Here is a 24566-nt window from a genome sequence, read left to right as displayed (position 1 = left end):
AGAAAAATATCTCACTGGTAGAGTCAAATACATAGTAAAGGTAGTGGATCACCCACTATAAAGCTAGTGTGAAGGTTATATACGGTCTACAAGAGACTTGGTTGTTCAAATCTAAGGACACACAGAGTAAAAATGAAGAGATGGAAAAATATTCCATGCAAATGGAAATGAAAAGAAAGCTGGGGTAGCAATACTTGTATCAGATAAAACAGACTTTAAAACAAAAACAAAGAAAGGCATTTCATAATGATAAAGTGATCAATGATCTTTTAAGTGGGTGCTACTTTAACAAAAATCAGCTATTGTCAATAAACCAATTCAACACAAGCAAATCTGATACTGGACTGCAAGTTAATGTTAAGAATGTGATTACGGGCTTCCCTGGTGGTGCAGTGGTTGAGAGTCCGCCTGCCGATGCAGGGGACACGGGTTCATGCCCCAGTCTAGGAAGATCCCACATGCTGTGGAGCGGCTAGGCCTGTGACCCATGGCCGCTGAGCCTGCGCGTCCATCCCAAAAAAAAAAAAAAAAAAAAAAGAATGTGATTAGGACTTCTTTGGATTTGTGAACAATGTTTTTGGTAGCTTTACAAATATAATAATTATAAAGTATTTGGCAGACAGGAGAAATTAACTCTGGATTACAACTTATGATATTATGAATTTTAAAAAGTCTAGGGTTTCCCTGGTGGCGCAGTGGTTGAGAGTCTGCCTGCCAATGCGGGAGACGTGGGTTTGTGCCCCGGTCCAGGGGGATCCCACTTTACCAAAAAAAAAAAAAAAAAAAAAAAAAAAAAGTCTAATAAAATGTTTATTGAGTATTTTTCTCTGAATACCCTCATTCTTTAAAATTATTGTCATTAAATAAATGAAGAGCCCAACAGTATCAAATCATTTGCAGTGAAGATCCAAAATCCCTGAAACTGTTGGGATCATATGTGTTATTTAATTTTTAAAAGCAGTTTAATGTTCACAAGAAAATTGAGAGGAAGGTACAGAGATTCTCCATAAACTCCTGCTCCCACAAATGCAATGCCCCACCTATTATCAGCATCACTCCCAAATGTGTATTAAATTTCAGTTTTTTTCAGATTTTGAGATAATGCCTATTATACCTGGACATAAACTGTGTATTATGTAATAACTCCTGTGGGGTTGGGGCAGCATCCCACAATCTAAAATTTAACATTTCTACAACTAAATTGATAAATAGTTAGAGAGTGGGATTTTTAAAACTATAAATATCAGTTCAAATTAGGTCCTGCTGTCAAAAGAGTTGTGGATCTGGATCACTCTTGTAAAATGTTATCATCAATTTGCTGATGCTGAGTGTGCACCTGGTAGATATTCAGTAAATTAGGAATCACTTCCTAATTCGTATCATAGTGAAAGCTGATTACAGTAAGTCCCTTATATATGAATGAGTCCCATTCCAAAAGCGCATTCGTTAAGTCCAACAAAGTTAGCCTAGGTACCCAACTAACACAATCAGCTATATGGTACTGTATTGTAATAGGTCTATAATACTTTTCACACAAATAATACATAAAAAACAAACACAAAAAATAAAGAAAACATTTTTAATCTTACAGTACAGTACCTTGAAAAGTACAGTAGTACAGTACAATAGCTGGCACACAGGGGCTAGCATTGAGTCAAAAGGCAAGAAGAGTTACTGACTGGAGGAGGGAGAGGAGATGGGAGATGGTTGAGCTGAAGGATCATCAGCAATAGGAGACAGAGGGCAAACTACAATTTCACTCACACCTGACGTTGATGGCACAGGTTCTGGTCCTTGCTGGATTTAATTCCATCTATCCTCTTGAAAAAACGATCCAGTGATGTCTGGGTAGTAGCATTTCGCATCTTTGAAAGTTTGCAATTTGAAAGTTCCTATGTAGGGGACTTACTCTATTTCCCCTAGGCAGACACAGGGCTTTCTGTGTCACATTGTTAGCCATCCCCCTTAAATGAATGGATTAGATGTAGTTTCTGTTTATTCTTGAAAAAACTATGTGAACAATAGGATGTAAATGGTAACTTGCAGATCAGACATAGTCAATAAATGGCCATTTCAAAACAGAAACAAACAAAAAACTTGTTGGGATTTTGACTGTAATGAATGTATAGATCAAAATTTGGAGAATGGACATTTAACAATATTGAGTTGCTCATTCCATGAACACAGTGTATCTTTCTTTCTATTCAAGTTTTTTGATTTCTTTCATGTAGATTTTAGCATACAGATTTTACGCATATTTTGTTACATATATTACCTAAGTATTTTATTTTTGTTTGTTTATTGGGTGCTACTATAAATGGTATATATTTTTTAATTCCACTTCCAATGGTTCATTGTAGGTATAAAGAAATATGATGGACTTTCGTACACTTTGTATCCTGTAACCTTGCTAAACTCCAGCAGTTTTGTAGGTTTTTTTAGGTTTCCTCCATAGATAATCATGTTGTCTGTGACAGCTGAAATGAATCTAAAGACCCATGTTTAAAATAAAATGACAGGGCTTCCCTGGTGGCGCAGCAGTTGAGAGTCTGCCTGCTGACGCATGGGACACGGGTTCGTGCCCTGGTCCGGGAAGATCCCACATGCCGTGGAGCGGCTGGGCCCGTGAGCCATGGCCGCTAAGCCTGTGCGTCCAGAGCCTGTGCTCCGCAACGGGAGAGGCCACAACGGTGAGAGGCCCGTGTACCGCAAAATAAAATAAAGTAAAATAAAATGACAAAATACCATTTCAAATAATGTAGTTCTAGCATATACCCATTAAATACCAAACAATGCTCTACTGGTCTAGTGATATTTTAAAAAGAGGTGACAACAAGATATCAAAATATGTTTCATATTTGTCTGAAGTAAGCAACTATAGGAAAAGCAAATATAGGAAAGATTGGACTGCTATATAATGCCATAGACCAGGTGGCTTGTTTCTCATTGTTCTGCAGGCTGGGAAATCCAAGATCAAGTTGGCAGATGATTTGGTTCCTGGTGAGGACCTATTTCCTGGCTTGTAGACATCCCCCTTCTTGATGTGTGTGCACATGGAAATTTCTCTGTCTTGCACTTTTTAAATCCCATCATGAGGGTCCCAACTTCATATCCTAATCTAAACCTATTTACTTTCCAAACGCCTTACCTCTAAATACCATCACACTGAGGGGTGGGGTTTCAATATACGAATTTTGGAGGGATACAAATATTTAGTCCATAACAGGCAGTAAACAAGTAAGCCCCAAAACAAGCAGTAGTGAAACTAATTAGAAATGAAGGTGTCATTTTGAAACTGACTCTCAAAGTTGGAATTCACTTCCCAGCTTAGACATAAATGTATGAAAAAAAGAGCTGGCCTTCTTTAGGTCTTTCCACCGATGCATGAATACAAACTATCAAATTTCTGCCCATTTTGATTTTGCTAATGGACTGATTTTTAAGACCATGTTTATAGTGTCTTATGTGGGTCAATGGTGAAATATTTCCTTAAAGAACAAATCACTCACCAGTAAGCAGGCTGGGATAAAACCTTCATCTGTACAGTGTTCTGCATATTCTTTTAAATTTGAACTTTCCAAAATAAAAGCCTGGCAGGTAGAAGTAAGGTTCTCTTGTTGTAAGTAACCTAAAGGAAAAATAAAATGTAACTCAGTAATTTCAGTAAATGCTGAACTTTCAATTAAAAGTGCTGTTGAAAATACTACAGCAGTTTCATATCATAAATGTAACTTCAGGTGAACATGATGGGATTCTACAGCCTTGCCTGAAACACCAGTTTGTGCTGCAGTACAAGGCAGAATTCATAAAACAGCTGTTCGAAAAGAAAAACTCTAGCTAATATGCTATAAAGCCATAGTAAACAAAACAGTATGGTACTGGCATAAAAACAGACAAATAGATCAGCAGAACAGAATTGAGAGCCTAGAAAAAATCCACAGCATAAATGGTCAACTAAATTTGACAAGGAAGCCAAGAATACTCAATGGAGAAAAAAACCATCTGTTCAACAAATGGTGCTAGAAAAATTGGATATTCACACATAAAAGAGTGAAACTAGACCCTTATCTTACACCACTCACAAAAATTAACTTGAAATGGATTAAAGACTTAAACATAAGACCTGAAAGCAAGAAACTCCTAGAAGAAAACAGGAAAAAAGCCCTTTGACATGGGTCTTGGCAGTGATTTTCTGGATTTGACACCTAATGCGCAAGTTACAAAATAAAAAATAAACAAGTTGGAATATATCAAATTAGAAAGCTTCTGCACAGCAAAAGAAACCCATCAACAAAATGAAAAAACAACCTATGGAATGGGAAAAATATTTCCACATATCTATCTGATAAGGGGTTAATAACCCACATAAATAAAGAACTCATAAAATTCAAGAACAAGAAACCAAGTTATCCAATTAACCCTTGTGTACTGTTGGTGAGATTGAAAACTGATACAGCCACTACGGAAAACAGTATGGAGGATCCTCAAAAAATTAAAAATAGAACTACCATATGATCCAGCAATTCCACTTCTGGGAATATATCCAAAGGAAAGAAAAAACACTATCTTGAAAAGATATCTGTGCCCCCTGTGTTCATAGCAGCATTATTTACAATAGACAAGGCATGGAAACAACCTAAGTGTCCACTGATGAATGTATGGATAAATAAGTTGTGGTGTATATATACACACAATGGAGTATTATTCAGCCATTAATAAAAAAAAATGAAACCTTGGCATTTGGGACAACATGGATGGAACTTGAGAGTATTATGGTAAGTGAAATAACTTAGGCCAAAACAGACAAATGCTATATGATCTCACTCATATGTGGAATCTTAAAAACAAAAACAAAAAACCCCCAACTGAACTCACAGAAAAAGAGACCAGATTTGTGGTTACCAGAGGCAGGGGATGGAAGGAGGGGCAATCAGAAAACGGCGGTCAGAAGATACAAATTTCCAGTTACAAGATAAATACAGTTGACCCTTGAACAATGCTGGGGCTAAGGGCATCGACCCTCCACACAGTCGAAAAATCCATGTATAACTATAGTTGGCCCTCCAAATCCGAGGTCCACATACGCAGATTCAACCAACCATGGATTGTGTAGTAGAGTGTGTTCATTGAAAAAAAAATCCACATGTAAGTGGACCCGCACAGTTCAAATCTGTGTTGTTTAAGGGTCAACTGTAAATACTAGGTACTGTAAGTACACTGCAATATAGTAAGTGATTATACTTAACACTGCTGTACGATATATATGAAAATTGTTAGGAGATTGAATCGATCCTAAGAGTTCTCATCACAAGGAAAAAAAAATTTGTTTTTTTGCTTTCTCTTTTTATTGTAATTATGGGAGATGATAGAGGCGAACTGAACTTACTGCAGCAATCATTTCACAATATATATGTCAAACCATTATGCTGTACATCTTAAACTTATACAGTGATGCATATCAATTACATCTCAATAAAACTGGAAAAAACCAAAACTCCCAGAAACTCTAGCTAACCCAGAAAAATAAGGTGTTTGATAAAGTGCAATTACTGCACAGTAATGCTTACAGGAGAAACAATAAAGTAACAATAAATAACAAGAGAACCAATAAGTGATAAATGTTCTACTCCATAACCTCCAAATTAACTAGGTGAGTAGATGGTATAAATTAACTTATTGGATTATGAAAAAAATTACATTCTCTCAACATTGCAATTTACCTGTATATTTCACTTATTTGCCTAATGGTGTAAAAAAAAATTGAAGAGAAGACCTACTTCGTATGAAATGTAAGAAAGGCACTCCTTTGCTTTTTAATTTCTGCCCTTTGGGAATCAAAGCATTAACTATTTCAACCAGAACTTTAATATTCACACCTAACTGACATTTATGAAACAATATCATGTACCAGTGCTTTGTACTTTCATATATATGAACACTGTCTTGACTAGCATCCTATCCTTCTTTTTTTATTTCTTAGCATCACTGGGGTTCAACTAACCAACTCTATAAGCAGTAATACAGCAGAAAAAGAACACTAGATAGGATATCAGGAGACCAGGTTCTTACTCTATTGTGTTAAAATAAGCATTGTGGCTTTGGGGAAGAAAAGCACTTAAATTCTTCCAGAGTAAGATACTTCATCTATAAGGCATCACACCTGCCTTGACTTGTGAATCAAATCTGGTTAAGTTATTTCCTTGTGTAAAGCTGAAGGGCTCACATCATTTCCCACAGCTCTCAGGTTAAACTTCTAAATCCTGAGCAGCTTCAGCAGGAATGGAAGAGTAAGGACCTCCAAAAGTCCTCTCTTCTATAAAAGCAATGAGAACACCGGCACAAATTATTAAACTTTTACAGAACTCTGAAAATAATCATTGTCTTGCAAAAAAATCTGTGAGCATTTATTAAGAAAAATGGCTGAATGTCAGTAAGGACAATCAACACTGTGGCATTTTAACTTCCTCTATTCTCATGCTCATCTCTCCAACTGAGTGGTATACTTGAAAATCAACAGCCTGCAAATGCAGTGAAAACCAGCAGCCCAGTAGAAAATGGACAGATCAGATGAAGCTGGACTCTTTCCCAAGTCCCATTCCCAGAAACTGTCATTATTTGATTTGTGTGACAACTTCATGTAAAACCTCACTTGCATGGCTTGTCTTTGAATTGAATCAAAGTTCACCCTGTGTAAACCTTCTCCTTGGAGGTGTTTTTGTTAAATCAATCAGCAGAAACTGGTTAACACTACAGCTGCCTATGACAGAGATAATGGTTGGGACAAACAACAAGCTAAACAAACAAACAAACTCAAAAAGAAAAGCTGGGGAATGAGAAGTCTGTAGGGGGATTTTAAAAGCTCTGACATACTCCTGGGACACTAGAAGGCCATGTGCAAATGTAGGGTAGCATGTGTATTCAGAAAAGATCTGACAACCCTAAGCACTCACCTCTGGCTGACCATAAGCCTCTGACAAGCAGGAAGTGAAGGCTAAGGCAAAGCTGTCAAATGCTTAGCTGAATGTTGAAGCATACCCCAATGTACACACAGCCCCCTAGCAAACAGTGGGAGATTTACTGACTCCAAGCATTTAAGGAAATCATTGTCCAATCATAGAATATAAACTCAAAGAATATAGACCTTACATAATTAGTTCAGGAGACTAATCGTTAAAAAAAAAAACAACTGCTAAACAACAACAAGGAGCAATAACAAACATGAAGGAGGGAGGTGAATCAGATTGCAAGAGTTGTCACATTCTACCACTATACCAATTGAAAACTTTTAAAGTTCTCAATTTTCAATAAAGAAATTATGAGACATGCAGAAAAACAAGAAAGTATGGCTAATAAACAAGGGGGAAAATGTACGGTCAGTAGAAACTGTCACTAAGGAAGCCAAGGCACTAGACTTAAAACTTTCAGCTTTTTAAAATAAGGTCAGAGAACTAAAGAAAACTATGCCTAAATATCTAAACAAAATTATGAGAACATCTATGAAAAAGAAATAAAAGAGAAAGAAATTAAAAGAAAAAAAACCATGTAGAAATTCTGGAGTTGAAAACAAAAAACATAATAACTGAAGTACAAAATTTGCCAATAAATAGCAGATTTGAGGAGAAAGATCAAAGAATCAGTGCACTTGAACATAGATCAAATGAGATTATCTAGTATGAGGAACACAAACAAAAAAAGAATGACGAAAGTGAACAGTCTCAGAGACCTGTGAAACTTTTTCAAATGTACCAACATAAGCATATGCTCTGGGGGTCCCAGAAGGAACTGAGAGACAGAAAAGGGTAGAAAGAATATTTGAAGAAATATTGGGCTGAGAACACCCCAAATTTTAGGAAACTATAATCAATCTACTTATTCAGGAAACTCAAAAAACTACAAGTAAGATAAACTCAAAGAGATCCATAGCTAGACATATCGTAAATTGTCAAAAGAGAGAATCTTGAAAGTGGAAAGAGAAATGGCTTATAACATACAAGGGATCCTCTATAAGATTAACAGCTGAGTTCTCATTAGAAACCATGAAGGCCAGAGGCAGTGAGATGACATATTAAAAGTGCTGACAGGAAAAAGTCAACCAAGAATTCTATTATCTAGCATGACTTCTTCAAAATTAAGAAACTAAGATAGTCCCAGATTAAAAAACACTGAAATAATCTGCTGCTAACAGACCTGCCCTATATGAAATATTAAAGGGAGTCCTTCAGACTAAAATGAAAGTCAAATCCACACTAAAATATTAACGAAAAATGGTAAAGGTAACTACACAGGCAAGAATAAAATAGTATAAATGATATTTGTTTGTAATCCTTTTTCTCCTCTCTGCTTTAAAAGACAACTGCAGGGACTTCCCTGGTGCTCCAGTGGTTAAGACTCTGTGCTTCCAATGCAGGGGGTGTGGGTTCCATCCCTGGTTGGGGAACTAAGATCCCACACGCTATGTGGCCAAATAAAAATAAATAAATTAATTAATTAAAAAGGGGGAAAATGTTCAAAAAAAAGACACAAATTAGTTGAAAATAAAAGGATGGAAAAAGATACACCATCCAGACAGTAACCTAATGACAGCTGGAGAGGCTACACCAGTATTAGACAAAGTGGACATTAAGACAAGTGAACATCATATTCAATGATGAAAGACTCAAAGCTTTCCCCACAAGATCAAGGACAAGACAAAGATGTCTGCTCTTGCCACTTCTATGCAACACTGTACTGAAAGTTCTAGCCTGGTCAAGACATCATCTAATCTGAAAATAGAGATATTTGACTCTTTCCTTTCCAATCTGGATGCTTGTTATTTCAATTTCTCTCCTAATTGCCCAGTCTTTAATAAATGAAAAAAGACTGAAATCATACTGAGTATGGAATTAAATGAGAAATCAGAAACAATGGGAAATTCACAAATATGTGGAAATCAAACACTCTCCTAAATAATCAAAGGGTCAGAGAATATATAAATAAGTAGAAAATATTTTAAGATAAATGCAAACAAAAATACAATATACCAAAACTTATGGGATGCAGCTAAAGCATTGCTTATTTGTATACTTATAGCTATAAATACCTGTATTAAAAAGATGAAAGACCTCAAATCCATAACCTATCCTTGCACTTTAAGAAACTAGAAATAGAGCAAACTAAACCCAAAGGAAGCAGAGGGAAGGAAATAATGGATATTAGAGGGGAAAAAAAAAAAAAGGAATAGAGAGTTAAAAAATTGAGAAAAATCAATGAAACCAAAAGTCAGTTGTTTCCAGAAGACATGATGTCACATATAGAAAATTTTAAATGACTTCAGCAAGGCTGTGGGATACAAGATGCATATACAGAAATCAACTGTATATCTATACACTTGCAATGAACAATCCAAAAATGAAATTAAGAAAACAATTCTATTTAAAATAACATTAAAAAGAATACTTAGAAATAAGTTTAACAAAATAAGAGTACACTAAAACTAGAAAACATTAAAAGATGTTAAATAAGACTAAATAAATGGGAAGATATCTTGGGTTCATGGACCCAAAGAATATCAATACTCCCAAAGTTGACCTACACACACAACACAATCCCTATCAAAACCCCACCTGCCTTTTTTGCAGAAATAAATAAACTGATCCTAAAATTTGTAAGGAAATACAAGGGACACAGAGTAGCAAAACAATCTCGAAAACAAAACAACTGGAGGACTCACATTTACCTATTTCAAAACATATTACAAAGCTATAGTAATCAAGATAACTGTGTACTGGCATAAGGATAGACATGTAGATCAGTTGAACAGAATTAACAGTCTCAGCTTTTATGGTCAATTGAGTTTTTAGAAAAGTACCACATCACTTCAATGGGGGAAAGAATAGTCTTTTCACAGCTGGTGCTGGGACAACTGGATAGCCACCTGCAAAAAACCGAAGTTGGACCCTTTCTTCATGCTAAATACAAAAAGTAACTCAAAATGAATCAAAGACTTAAATATAAGAACTAAAATTATAACTTTTAGAAAAAAATCACAGGTGTAAATTTTTTTGACCTTAGATTAGACAATGGTTTCTTACATATGGCATCTAAAGAATAAGCAACAAAAGAAAAAAATAAACTGAACTTTATCAAAATTAAAAACTTTTGTACTTCCAAAGATACAAACAAGAAAGTGAAAAGACAACCAACAAAATGGAAGAAAATATTTGCAAATCATATATCTGATAAGGGACCAGAATACATTAAAAAAAACTCTTGCAAGACAATAACAAGACAAATAACCCAATTAAAAAATGCACAAAAGATCTGAACAGACCTTTCTCCAAAGAAGATACACAAACTGCTAATAAGCACATGAAAAGAGGCTCAACTTCGTTGGTCATTAGGAAAATGTAAAAGCAAAAGCACAATGAGATATACTAATTCATACCCATTAGGATACCTAGAATTAAAAGACAGTAGTTAGTATTGGCAAAAAAGTGGAGAAATTGGAAACCTCATATATTGCTGGTGGGAACATAAAATGGTACAGCCACTTTTGAAAACCATATGTTAAGTTCTCAAAAATAGTAAACATAGAATTACCATACAACCAAGCTAATCCACTCCTAGGAATATATCTAAGAGAACTGAAATCATATGCCCAAACAAAACTTGTACACAAATGTTCACAGCAGCATTTTTAATAATAGCCCCAAAGTGGAAACAAGCTACTGTTTACCAATGGACAAACAAAATGTGGTATATCTATACAACAGAATATTATTCAGCCATAAGAAGGAATTATCTATACTTGTTGAAACACTGATGAATCTTGAAAACACTGGTAAATTCAAGAAGTCAGACATAAAAGGCCACATACTGTATAATCATATTTACATGAAATGTCCAGAACAGGCAAATGTATAGACAGAAAGTAGATTACTATTTGCCAGAAGATGGGAAAAGGGAGAAATTGGGAGTGACTGTTAATGAGTATGGGGTTTCTTTCCGGGGTGATAAAATGTTCTGGAATTAAGATAATGGTGATGGTAGTACAACATGTACTAAAAACTACTGAAATTTACACTTTGTGGTATGTGAATTATATCTCAATGAGAAACAATCCTATATTCCTAATATGTCATATGAGGCTCTACTTGTTTTATATCCTAATTTCCTCTTTAGCCTTATGTCTTATCATTCCGTCTTTCCTAGCCAAACTGGTCTTTCAATTCCACGAATACATGAATGCTTTTTTTAAAAATTGAAATATAGTTGATTTACAATATTGTGTTAATTTCTGCTGTACAGCAAAGTGATTCAGTTATACATAAATAAATAAATACACACACACACACACACACACACACACACACATTTAAAACATTCTTTTCCATTATGGTTATCACAGGATATTGAATACAGTTCCCTGTGCTGTATGGTAGCACCTTGTTGTTTATACAACAATCTCTCAATCCATCCTCTCCTCCCCCCTGCAACCACATGTCTGTTCTCTATGTCTGAGAGTATTTCTGTTCTGTAAATAGGTTCATTTGTGTCATATTTTAGATTCCACATATAAGTGATATCATATGGTATTTGTCTTTCTCTTTTTGACTTACTTTACTTAGTATGATAATCTCCAAGTCCATCCATGCTGCTGCAAACGGCATTATTTCATTCTTTCTTATGGCTGAGTAGTATTCCATTGTATACACGTACCACATCTTTATCCAGTCATCTGTTGATGGACACTTAGGTTGTTTCCATGTCTTGGCTATTGTGAATATTGCTGCTATGAACATACGGGTATATGTATCTTTTTGAATTATCGTTTTGTCTGTTTATATGCCCTGGAGTGGGAGACTGCTGGATCATATGGCAACTTTAATTTTAGTTGAGGAACCTCCATACTGTTTTCCATAGTGGCTGCACCAACTTATATTCTCACCAACAGTGTAGGAGGGTTCCCTTTTTTCCACACCCTCTCCAACATTTGTTATTTGTAGACTTTTTAATATGGCTATTCTGACTGATGTGAGGTGGTACTTCATTGTAGTTTTGATTTCTATTTAATAATTACTGATGTTGAGCATGTTTTCAATACATAAATGCTGTTATTTCAAGGCTACTGTATACTTTATTGCCTTTGCTTGGGCAGCTTATCTTTTCTTAGCCTAGCTACTTCCAACTCATTCTTTATTTTTTTTCCTTTTCTTTTTTTTCCAACTCATTCTTCAGGTCTACTGTAATTATCACTTCCTCAGAGAATCTTTTTTTGAATTCCCTATGTACCAAAATCCTATTACTGGATACTAGATTCCCTTTGTAGTATATTTACCTTGGTGTTGGTATAATAGTTAATAACTTCTAAGGCAATTATTACTAAGGTCTTTCCCAACTTTAAAATTATAAAGGTCTACCCTCTTCACCTGGAATGATATCTTCAACCAGGCCCTTCAAGTCAAAAACTTGAGAGGGCCTACAAAGTTATTATATATGAGCATTATAAAAAGAAAACGGCAAGGAAATTGTCATCCCATTTTAGGGAATGCCCTACCTGGGATTTGGGAACCAATTCACCAGTTTGTACTCATAGTTGACGAATCAGTTTTCCAACCTCTTGCTAATCAATGCTACAGGAAGAAACAAACATACAAAAAACCCAAAACAAAACAACCAAAGACATTGTCGTTTGGAGTGTGAGAAAGCATTTAGAAAGCAGAAGAAACCTTTCACTTCAGATACTACCACTTCAATATCCCCTTCATTGAAAATATAAAATCACTTTCAATGTGGATCAAAGATAGACTGCTATTTTCCTTGTTTTTTCATTTTTCACAAATAACCCAATATAAACCCCAATAAAACTACAGCCAGCTGAAAAGAAATCATTTTTTATGACTGGCTTTCTAACAGTTACATTATTTGGAATAAGTAAGTCAGCTGCCACTAGGATTTCATGAAGTTAGAATTTTAAATGTCTATAAATCACTAGAATCATTCATGGAATCAGGGCAGTTGGAGCTTTTTCTTTACATGCTTCAAGACTTAAATTGAAGACCCCAAACAGTTTCTTTTCATGGTAGAAAGTTTCAAAAGTACTAATCACCCCAGATATATTGACAACCACTTGGGACTTCTAACAGCTGGTGTTATGAAATCTAATTCCTTAACGTAGATTTGCTTTTTTCTAGACCAAGTATTCTCAAAATGCATGACATAGTCCCAAGGGGGTGAAAATTGGTACTGGGGAGGAAGAGGAAAGAATAAAATATAACTCTTTTTATGCATAAATCACAGATATACATACAATATATAAACGGTATATTTGTAACATTAAAATCTCATGCAAGGGGCAATTAGGGGAAAAAAAAAAAGTCTAAAAATACTTCCTAAGAGTACGATAACGAAATAAAGGTTGAGAAACGCTGTCCAAGACAGAATATAGTGATATGCAGTTAACCTTTCTAGAAAAATATGGTGGTAATTCCCTGGTGGTCCGTGGTTAGGACTCTGTGCTTTCACTGCCGAGGGTCAGGGAATTAGCGGTGCAGCCAAAAAAAAAAAAAAAAGGAATCAACGAAGACCAGATAGTTTTTGGCTTCTCGTAAGATATTATACTTTTGTATAGTATACATTTGAGAAAAGCCTTTGTTAAAAGGCTAGATTGCTGCTACAACAGGGTTTAAAAGTTATGATACATTTTTAAATAGCAATATCTGATATAACTCTTCTGCTCTCAAAAAAAATGCCCACCTTTGGGCTATCTAGAATCCCCATTTTGGATTAGACTTGATGTATTCTGCTTTACTTTTGTCTGGGAAGTTCCAAAATAATGAGGTAAAGCAACAGTTGATTGCTTTCATGCTCATTTATTATTACACTTACAGTTAACCAGTTATTTGCCTACGAAAAGCTTATTTATCATCATTAAGTACCTGATTGTAACCAATTCTCAATCAGAATAATGGGGGAAATTTTAGGTACAAATTATTCTAAATCTAAAATGTTACAATGAAAATACACAATAGGGGCCAATTATCTTTTATTACAATAATACAAATAGTTACTCTTCAAAATTAGTTTAATTTGTTTCTCCTTTTTATTCCTTAAAAAAATCTTTAGGGCTTCCCTGGTGGCGCAGTGGTTGAGAGTCCGCCTGACGATGCAGGGGACGCGGGTTCGTGCCCCGGTCTGGGGGGATCCCACGTGCCGCGGAGCGGCTGGGCCCGTGAGCCGTGGCTGCTGAGCGTGCGCGTCCGGAGCCTGTGCTCCGCAACGGGAGAGGCCACAGCAGTGAGAGGCCCGCGTACGGCAAAAAAAAAAAAAAAAAAAAAACCTTTAAAATAACTACATCTTTTGTGTAAACTTACTGAACAATGTTCAAATAGGTAATTTGAATGTCCTTTTTTCTTAATATTGTCTTCTGCCTGCTTTTCAGTGGAGGTAGTAATGAGTAACAAAATAGACTGAAGGGAAAACATAATTGAAAAAGAGAAGGAAAGACAAAATCCTAGCTATATCTAGGGTTTTTGAATTTTAGGACCTAGGATGCCAACAGTCTGCCCTCTCTTCTTCTTACTTATAGAGAGGGAAAGATAAAGAGAGATACACCTGATGAAGAAAGCAAGAGACAGCAAACCTCCCTACATGAAAATATTTCCTTCACATATTCTAATAACTTCCCCCAAATATCAGTAGTTTAAGATCTTTAAAAAATGTAAATAATTCTTGGGAAGACTTAACTTGCAGTGCTTTATACTTAACTTGCAGTGCTTTATATTACTAGATCCACAAATAACAAGGAAAATCTCTCTATAAAGAAGCTATAATCTACAAGGACCCAAAAGATATACATGCAAATAACTGTAATATAAGGAAAGGTGGTAAGACAATTGGAGTTACTTCATAGGGGCTAGAGAAAGTATTAACAGACTGGGGAATACTATGCATGTTTCAAGGAAGAGACAAATAGTGAAGGACAGTAGGGGAATCCCAACGAAGCTGATGGAAAGCACATATGGAGCATGTTTGAAGAACATGCCTGTTTTGGATGAAGAACTAGGTATATGATGGAGAACAGCTGGAAATACAGCTGAAAAGACAGAATGGGTAAGGACCATAAAATGTTATAAATGTCAGCAATGACATTATTATGAATAAATAACAGAATCTGAATAAACAGAATCTGAAAAAAATGACAGATATTATTCAGTACAAAGGGGAAGGTCATGATCACAGCTACACTTTTGTAAATATTTATTAAATATCTACATCTTAGTGATATAAAGGTGAATAGAACCAGTGGCTCTTCAACTTTCGGAGGTATGGCAGTCCTGGTTGTTTGCCTTCAAATCTACTCTTCCTGTTTCCCCTGCTCTGCCCTGTAGGACAGGAAACCTGAGCCCCTGCAGGCAATTTCCTGGGCTCCATGTCGGCTAGCCTCTGGTTGGGTTCAATCAATGGGAAGCATCAGTTGGAGATTGGAGGGCAGTTGGAAGCAGCCATGTTTTTTTCCTCCATTTCCTCTTTGCCATGGTAGAATCTCCTCTACTACTGCTCCCACACCAAAGTCTACCTTCCAGCTTCCACAGTGAAACCAGCCTCTGGGTTTCATCTCTCCTTGTCTTACTGATTATCAGAGTGGTTTCCTGCTGTTGCTACTCTCTGAGCTGGCTCATGTAAGCAGCTTGTCTTAGCTTTTCTATCACCAGTGAAACCAATACCCTCATTAAATCCCTCCATGTTAAATACTCAGATTACTTTCAGTTTTCCTGAATGGATGCTGACTCACACAGAAAGGAACAAACGTATTTGGGAATCTAAATAAGGTTCTGGATACTTTACCCATAAAAAAAATGCCCCACCTATACATTAAGTTTTATAGATAGTCTGGGGGCTCACAGAACTCTTGAAGCCTGTCCATTAATCCCAGATTAAGAATACAACATAGGACAAAAAAGTTTCATTTTCGTAAGGTGAAGTTCTATAGGTGAATGATGGTGATGTTTACAGAACAATGTGATTGTACTTAATGTCACAGAACTGTAAAAATGGCTAAAATGGTTAAATTTTGTTATGTTTTATTTTACCAAAAAAAAAAAGTAAGTAAACACAAAGCTACAATAAAACATGGTAAGAGTATGACAGAAGTAATCCACAATGCCATGAGAGCATGTAAGGAGAAAGTACTAACTGTACCTGCTGGAAAAAGTTTGAGAGATTACAATTGACCTGAACCTTGAATACAAGTGTACTAGGGGAGAAAAACATTGCAGGCAGAGAGAACAAAATACATAAGAGTATCTGCAGAAACTGCAAGTCGTTTGGTATGCCTGGAGCATAGGGCCTATGTTGAAAAGTTGAGATCAAGCAAGAGAGATGGGTAGGATCAGTTCCACAGAGCACCTTGTATGACATACTAATAAAACCAAAACTGGTGGCCCAGAGGCAACAAACAACACTTTGATGTAGTTTGGCCTGTACAATATTTAAAGAAATTCCAGCAAGGAAATAGCTGGATGTAGCGGAGTAGCAAGGGCTATTTAAGTGGAGTAGTGAGGTTACTGCTAACAAAAGTTAGCACAGTATGTTGAAGAATGAAAGCTAAGTGAGGAAATAGAGCAACTAAGTAGAGCTTATTCTTTGAATAAATCTGACTTGTGAAAGGGTGACATAGATAGAGCATTAGATAGAATGTGAGGTGGGGGTCTAGGAAAATGTTTCGGAGTGTGTGGGTAAGGGTAAAAAACCCAATTATGTAAACTCTAAGGGGAGAACTCGATTTTTAGCATTTGGCACAGTGCCTGGAACATACTACCACCCAAAGATTTGCTGAAAGGACATAATGAAGAAAAGGGGCCAACAATGAGAGGGGCTGAAGGAGTACTGAGAGGGAGGGAGTACTGACAGGAGGAGAAACATGAGTAAATAATAAAACTGTTAATATTTTAAGCCACTAAGTTGTGTGATCATAGATCTCCATGTTGATATAATGCTAAATGAAAAAAGCAAGAGTGGTGAGTGTGGGGAGATTTGCTTTTTTGGGGATTATTCTTTCACACAACTTGAAATTTTTTTAAGTGTACAACTCTTTCAACTTTCAGAATTGGAGGTGTAGTGTGAATGCTTTAGGCAGATTTTTGTAACAGTAAATAAGATGAATTGCAAGACCATATGAGAAGCCATGACAACAGTCCAAAAGAGAAGTAATGGGATGCATACTGCTAGGATTGGTGGCAATGAAAATGGAATGTGAATGACAAATAAGAATTTTAGGGTAAGAAACAATCTCTGTAGTTTTTATCCATTTAAAAAAAAGGAGGAAGTCTAGGAGAGCAGCTGGTTTGTGGAGAATAAATACAAGTTTGGTGTAAATTATTCCAGTTAGAAAATCGTACTGCTTTCTTAAGACCAGTGGTTCGTGCCCTCCAGGAAACATACTGGCAATATCTGGACACTTTTTTTATTCTCACGACTGGGTGGGGGTGGGGACTGGGGTCCTGCTGGCATCTAATGGATAGAAGCCAGGGATGCTGATAAACATCCCACAATGCACAGGACAGCTACCCATAATAAAGTATGTCAATGTTATTGTGAACTTTGTGAAAGTCTACTTTGGATCTGTTTACATATAATCCTAATTAATATAACAATTACAAGATAGCTAGCTTTTTCCTTAGATGATGTAGGTTAACTGTTGATATTCAGTTCTGATAAAGTGCACAAAAGATTAACCAAACATTAACAAAATATTAGTTTAAACTTAAGTCATTATTTTCTCCAAAAACATATGGTGGAACCATTACCTTCTAATGTTTTCTGCAAAATGTGCTCATCAAGAGCCTGTGCACAAAAGCCATTTTTTTGGACAGGGCTGAGTACTTAAAATGGAATACGAAATGGATTTTTCTGGCAATAAAATAATGGTAGTAATGGCCGTGGATGCCAGGGGAAGTTTTATCACAATGTTTACCATTTACCATTCACATATGATGTCTGTAAATCACTGGCTCCGGTTTTGAGATTTATGTGGCTCTCATTCCCAGCAGTACAATCCTCTTTATTCTTTCAGGGGAAAAACAACAAAACCCGTTTCCCACACAGACAATACAGCCTGACAACTGGCAGTGTTACTAATTCTTTTCAAATTGAGGAAAAACTAACTAGGACTAGAAAATGTTTAACTGGAAGGCATTTCCCCTGTGAAAATTCTTGCTAATCAAAAGAACAGGAATTGCTGCTGTCTTAAAGTATGCAACTGGCATTTCAAACCTCTACACTCTACGACTTCTTGCGGGAGGGTGGGGGATAGAGAGGGAAGATCACCCCATTTGTCCCAAATTCGTAGTTCTAAGGGCTAGTTATGAGAAGGTCGTCAAGAAGATCCTTCTACAAAGCTGGGTGGCTGGGGAAGTTCTTATTTTTCCTAATTCGGTCCCAGCTCTGACACGGGAAAGTGAGCCCAAGGCTGAAGAACGCAGTCCATCCATCACATAGGCAACTCCCCTTGCAGGGATCCTAATTAAGTGTGCAGGCCTGATTTTCCCACCGGATCCGGGCCTCAGGTGTTTCACCCCGAGCTTCTCTTCAGCCTCCCCTCGCCACGGAGCCTCGGAAGAGAGGTGCATCCACACACAAAGAAGCTTAAACCATCCGAGCCTCCGACTGAAGAAGATTCACCTCCAGTCTGAATTTGCAGGCGGGGAGGCAAAGCCCCAAAGCTTCCCCACCCAAAGAAAACCTTTGGCCCCAAAGGTCCTTCCGTCCTGCTTAGCCTGGTTCAATACCCCTCCCTCCAGCGTCGGCGCTTACCCAATACCAGTCGGGCTACGTCCGAAGGTAACAGCATGATCGAAGGCGCAGAAGGAACCGCAATAAGAGACGAGACCCAGGTAAAAGCCAACACAGCGACAGCTCCTGCGCCGCATCTCCCGGTTCCAGTGGCGGCACTAAACCCGCGGCGATTTGTCCCGCCTCTTTAGCTCCTCGCCAGCCAATCGCTTCCGCCGGAGAAAGAAAGGCGCCGAAATGAAACCCGCCTGGTTCTCCTTCGAACTGTCGTCATATCCGTCCTCATATTTGGAGGGGTGAGGCTGAAGGGGGCGAGGAGGCGGGACGAGTGAGCCGGAGCCCGAGCTAGCGGGCGAGCGGCGAAGGCAGGGTCGCACGCCATTGGCGGGCAGTGCGAGCGGCGAACGCAGCGGTTGCACGCCATTGGCGGGCAAGGAGCAGGCGCGTTTCCTAAGGTGAGCCCGTCGTTTTGGGGGTGCGAGTGCTGGGAGCTGAGAGCTTGTAGCGTTTGGCGCGCATGGGCAGACAGTGTCTGGGCGCCCGTCTGCCTTACTGCTTCCGACGGAGACGCACGCTGCGTGGTCACGCCAGGTTTGATCCGGAAGCCGAAATAGTGCGTGGACAGCAGGCTCGGCTCGTGAGGGAGGCGAGTTGAGCGGGATACTAGGCTTCGGCTATCGCCGCTTCCAGAGATTCCGCGTTGGCTATCCGAGTCCAGCGGTAGGGGCGCGGAAGCAGCGCAGTGGCTTCTGCGTTGGGGAGTTCAGTCGTATCTGACCCGTTCAGTCTTGGCCTTCAGACTCACTCCTTCTCTTCACCTCATCTTGCCCAGCCCACTGCCCTTATCGCTCTCGTCCGCCCACCTTTCCTGCTCCAGCCGACTTAGCCTTGAAGCTGCTTCTTAATGCCCAGAATTGAACCTTGGTGCGCGTACCCTTCCCGTGTCCAGATGTAACTAGATGGCTTGAGCAATCATCTTTTTCTCCCCTCTCATAATTAGTAGTTTTAATCAGCGAGCAATTGGTTTGGGCTTAAACTACAGTCTCGTGATTAAGAGCATGGGCTTTGGTATCACACTCCCGGAGTTCGAGTCAGCTAGCTGTGTGACCTCGCTGTACTGTCTTCCTTGTGATAATCCTGTCCTGTGGTGAGCACTCAAGAGCGTTGGTGGCTGCTTTTATCAGGTACGGATAAGTAACAAGACTATTAGAATTAAGAATGAAAATGTGATAGAAGAGGATTGTGGTGGTAGAGGAGTGGATGAGGTTCTGTAGAAACGTAGCCTGGGAGAATCAATTCTGTTTGCGGTGAGACCTTGCAGTGTTAAATTGTCCTGAAGGGTGATAGGAACCTTCTAGACAGAAGGGAAAACGCATATAAAGGCACAACGTGTAAAAGGTTCCTGAAGCTCAAGAGTGAGGTCCTGCACTGAATGAAATAGATGTGGGCATTTTTCCCGTGTTGAAGTCATAGGAATGGATGAGATCCTACTGTGAGAACATACAGTGAAAAGTAAGGAGACAAGGATGTTCTTTCAGGTGTGGGTGGAAAAAGAACCATCAAAAGAGACTTGTGAAACAGAAAGGAAGGGAATAATGATAACTGCTAACATTTATTGAGCAATTTCTATGTCCCAGGCAGTATTAAACATGGACACGAATCCTTACAATAAATAACTCTTTGAAGATCTAGTTCAGTTCTAGTATTGTTTTTCATTGAGAAGACAGAGGTTTAGAGAGATTAGCTAACATGCCCAAGGTTATACAGCTTGTAAGTGGCAGGACCAGGTTATGAACTAGTACAATCTGACCACAGACTCCACACTCTTACCGTTAGAAAAGAATGGCATGCTACAGGTAGAATTAGATCTAGGAAGATGGTATATAAGCATCATTGTCAAATTCTGCAAAGGGACCAACTTGGTTGAGATCCGAAAAGGAACAACGGATTTTCCAGTTCAGAAGCTGTTACCTAGGAAACATGTACCATGCCAGTTGCATGGTTGGGAGTAGAATCTTAATCGTTGTGGATTAATGTATTAATTGAATTCAACTTTATCTGGTGACACTCTTACTCTGCCTGTCTACTCTCTAGTTCCTTTGGCCATCTTTCAGTTCCTCCAACATACTTTGCATTTTTTCATCTTGGGACCCTTTGGTTGTGCTAGTTTCCTTCTCTAAGATGTTGGTCCTTTAACTCTTTCTATGATTGGCACCAGTTCATTCAGATCTTGGCTTTATTGTAACTTCCTCTGATATATTTTCCTTGATAGTTTATAAAAAATGATCCGTTCCATTGCTAATGTATATTTGCTTCCTTTGAGTCATATATCACAATTTGGAATTATGCATTGATTTATCAGTGTACTTGTTTATTGTCATTCTTCCCCACTAGTCATGACTCCATGGGGGTAGGATTTGTGTCTATTTAGTTCATTATGTGTCTTAACTACCCCTAACGTAGTACCTCACACATAGTAGTTGCCCAGTAAATATTGTTGCTTGTCGCAGTGAATGAACATTTCCTGTTTATGTAGATAATACTGAACTGTTTTGTTTTCTTGAAAGTAATCAATCTCTGAGAATTAGATAAGGGGAAAAGCAAGTTCAGAAAACCCACAGCTTAAAAAAAAAGTTTAGCGCTGTCACTTCTTGGAAGTGTCACATGTTCAGTAAACATGCATTTTTTTTCACACTACAAATAGCATATTAAGAATATAGGTGCTTGGGCTTCACTGCTGGCGCAGTGGTTGAGAGTCCGCCTGCCAATGCAGGGGACACGGGTTCGTGCCCCGGTCCGGGAAGATCCCACATGCCGCGGAGCGGCTGGTCTCGTGAGCCATGGCCGCTGAGCTTGCGCGTCCGGAGCCTGTGCTCCGCAACGGGAGAGGCCACAACAGTGAGAGGCCTGCATACCGCAGAAAAAAAAAAAAAAAAAAAAAAAGAATATAGGTGCCTGCCTTTACGGTTCTTTGGATATTGCTAAGGTGTTTTCATTGGTTAGAATTCCAATTTTATTTTCCTTATTGATTCAGGAAGCCTTTAAACTAAGATTGAGCAAGAAGGGAGAGGAGTTCTAGATACAACTATAAGGAATGGAAAAGTAAAAACGACAGTCCTTGTCTTCAAGAGGTATACAATCAAATGAAAAAGGCAATCAAATAAATAATGACCTGTATTCTACAGCATAGAAAAGGAGGTTGTTATAGGGGTAAAAGAATCAGAACGACTTACGGATATAAATGGAGAAGAGAATTAGAGCTATCTGCCAATAAAATAGGTAATCTTACTAGGAAGTTTGTTCTAAGTGAGAGTGTTCAAAGAGAGGTCAATAATTTTGTTGGAGAGATTTCTTCCTTTGTAGGAAGATTGGACATGGTCTCTCAGTTCGTTCCAATTTTAAGATTCTGTGAGATTAAGCAGGGGCAGAGTAATATACTTGATCTTGAAAGATTGAGTAGAATTTATGTGGATGGATGGGGAAAGGACTTTGCCCGCCTTTGTTTCCTCTTGAGATATATATGTAGTGTAGATATAATAGACAGACGTACATTTTTTCCTTGTTTATAAACATAGTAACAAAAGTGAAGCTTCTTTGTAAAAAGGCTCAGAAATACTAAAACAATGCTTTTCTTGAAAGATTTTTTTTTAAGTTTATCAAAGGAAGGTTTGATTATATCAGAAAATCTAAAAGGAGGAGGTCTACTGCAGTGGCATTAAGATATATAAAATATAGTTGACCTTTGACATTTGCAAGGTATATCACTATAGCATATAACTTCCTTCGTTTCCTTTTATAACAATAATATCATTTTCTCCTACTTTTATGTATTAAATGAGAACCATAAAGCCAGTTGAGATGTAAGTGCTAGGCAAGGCTTACTAGCTCTGATAACCTCTTACATATCCATTCCAAAGCATAAGCAATTTAAGCTTTTGGCTCAGGAAAGTGGCAAGTCACTACGTATAAGAAAGGGTCCTTTTAAATCGTTCAGACAGTGTTAAATCCTTAAGTGCTATTTTCGTTACTCTTTGCCTGGCTGCCTTTTTTTCATCTTTTATATTTCAATTTAAATGTCATGTTTCTTAGAAGAAGAAAAGGTCTCTCCTCTAAGAGATCCTCTTCTTAGAAGAGGTCTCAGAAAAATAAATTATACCTTACTTATTTTTATCCTGCTACACATTCAACACACATTTGCATGTTAAGGCTTTGTTTTGATATATTCTAAGAAAATCTCATTTAAATATGGAAGTATTAAGAAAAATCATTGTGCATTATAGTATGCCTCTAGCTATACAGTTAGATCTAACTATATATTAATACCACAGTCTGAAATAATTTTACATATGTATATTTTTTTTTTTACAGATGATGTGTTTTCTGAAATTCTGAATCATGAGTCTAGCACTTAATGATCTGCTTATTTGCTGCCGTCAACTAGAACATGATAGAGCTACAGAACGAAGGGTAGTAAATTACTTAAATTTAATCTTTCCTTGAAACAAATGTGTGATTGGTAACTCATTATTTTGTTCCTTTTTCATTTTCAGAAAGAGGTTGAGAAATTTAAGCGCCTGATTCAGGATCCTGAAACCGTTCAACATTTAGATCAGCATTCAGATTCCAAACAAGGGAAATATTTGAATTGGGATGCTGTTTTTAGGTATTCCATTATAAATGTTTTTACTGTCTTTATTTTTCTTTTTCATTTTTATTTCTCTTGTGATTCTTTTTGTGTATGTAGGTCTAATTTATCTTTGCTCCCTTTGTACCCTTGTGCCTTGCATAGGAAATTGGCGCTCAATATTTATCTGAAATATAATTTTTAAAGGATGTTCATATAGAAAAAGTTAAAATTTTTGAATCATTTGTTCAATAAAATGTCTTAGACATATTTCACTCAAGATTAGAGAGAATTTCATTCATACCAGTTCATTCATAAGACTTTATTTCAAATTAGAGCATAAAATTAAGTTATATCAAGTCCTTTATTGTTACTTTGATATATTTAAATATTTCTCTAAGTAACTGCCATATGTTAAACTATAATAAAAAAGTAAAAAGGAATTTTAGAAAAACTATATGAATGCAGTTAACAAACACAAAACTCTGGCATTGGAAAGACACAATTCATTGCTGAACTGGAGTGGCAAACAATTGATGCTTTTTACATTAAGACATAATTTTCAATTACGAAGTCCATTTATAACTAGAAATAGATTGTAAGACTTAGGAAAGATGAATAAAATATTTTAAATTAATATAGAATACTGATAAACTTGAAAGAACATTTTCAGTCAAGGGGAAATATGAGTATTGTTCTTGAACGTTTAGAACAGATAATCTATTTTATTTTTTAGCTCTTATTTGATACTAGATAGACCATTGCAAATATCATTGTAGATAACATGAAAAATATATACTTTTTTCCTCTGGTTACTTACTTTATTTCAAATACCACAAATATAGTTATCTAAAGATGAATACTGTTTTGCATAAGCTGATCATGTAGGCCAAATATGCACCTGACATACCCAGCTAATCATGAATATCTTATAGGCAGGCTTCATTTAAAGGCTAGAGACATTACCAACTGCCTAGGAAAGAGATAGGTCATGTACAGAGTAACAGAGTTGAGAAAGAATTGAGAGCCCCTAATAGCATTGCAAACTTTTAGTGATAAAATGAGAAAGCAGGCAAGAAAGCAATAGAAAATCCTGGAGGTTACAGATTAAGAGCTTTGCAGGCCAGACTTTAAATTGGTGTTGAGGGCTTAGGCCTTAAAAAAGAAATGT

General features: G+C 37.3%; 2 protein-coding genes across 5 annotated transcripts in view; one reads left to right on the top strand and one right to left on the bottom strand.

Annotated features, from left to right (window-relative positions):
* NPAT (nuclear protein, coactivator of histone transcription) overlaps window positions 1-18917 on the bottom strand; it is a 52138-nt gene extending 33221 nt beyond the window's left edge. For both annotated transcript variants that reach the window (XM_024766972.1, XM_024766971.1), the window contains exons 1-2: window positions 18793-18917; window positions 3510-3628 (exon numbers count right to left, since the gene is read on the bottom strand). In XM_024766972.1, the coding sequence (XP_024622740.1) occupies window positions 3510-3628; window positions 18793-18829 (156 nt within the window). In that variant the 5' untranslated portion in view covers window positions 18830-18917. The remainder of the gene's footprint in view (window positions 1-3509; window positions 3629-18792) is intronic.
* Window positions 18918-19325: 408 nt separating this feature from the next.
* Window positions 19326-24566, top strand: part of ATM (ATM serine/threonine kinase) — a 137287-nt gene continuing 132046 nt past the window's right edge. For all 3 annotated transcript variants that reach the window (XM_024766966.1, XM_024766965.1, XM_024766967.1), the window contains exons 1-3: window positions 19326-19955; window positions 23140-23238; window positions 23322-23434. In XM_024766966.1, coding sequence (XP_024622734.1) covers window positions 23167-23238; window positions 23322-23434 — 185 coding nt within the window. In that variant the 5' untranslated portion in view covers window positions 19326-19955; window positions 23140-23166. The remainder of the gene's footprint in view (window positions 19956-23139; window positions 23239-23321; window positions 23435-24566) is intronic.

This window comes from Neophocaena asiaeorientalis, unplaced genomic scaffold, assembly GCF_003031525.2.
Source record: "Neophocaena asiaeorientalis asiaeorientalis breed wild unplaced genomic scaffold, Neophocaena_asiaeorientalis_V1.1 scaffold338, whole genome shotgun sequence".
Taxonomy (NCBI): domain Eukaryota; kingdom Metazoa; phylum Chordata; class Mammalia; order Artiodactyla; family Phocoenidae; genus Neophocaena; species Neophocaena asiaeorientalis.
The sequence above is the reverse complement of the archived record's forward strand: the minus strand, read 5'-3'. Positions and strand labels throughout refer to the sequence as shown.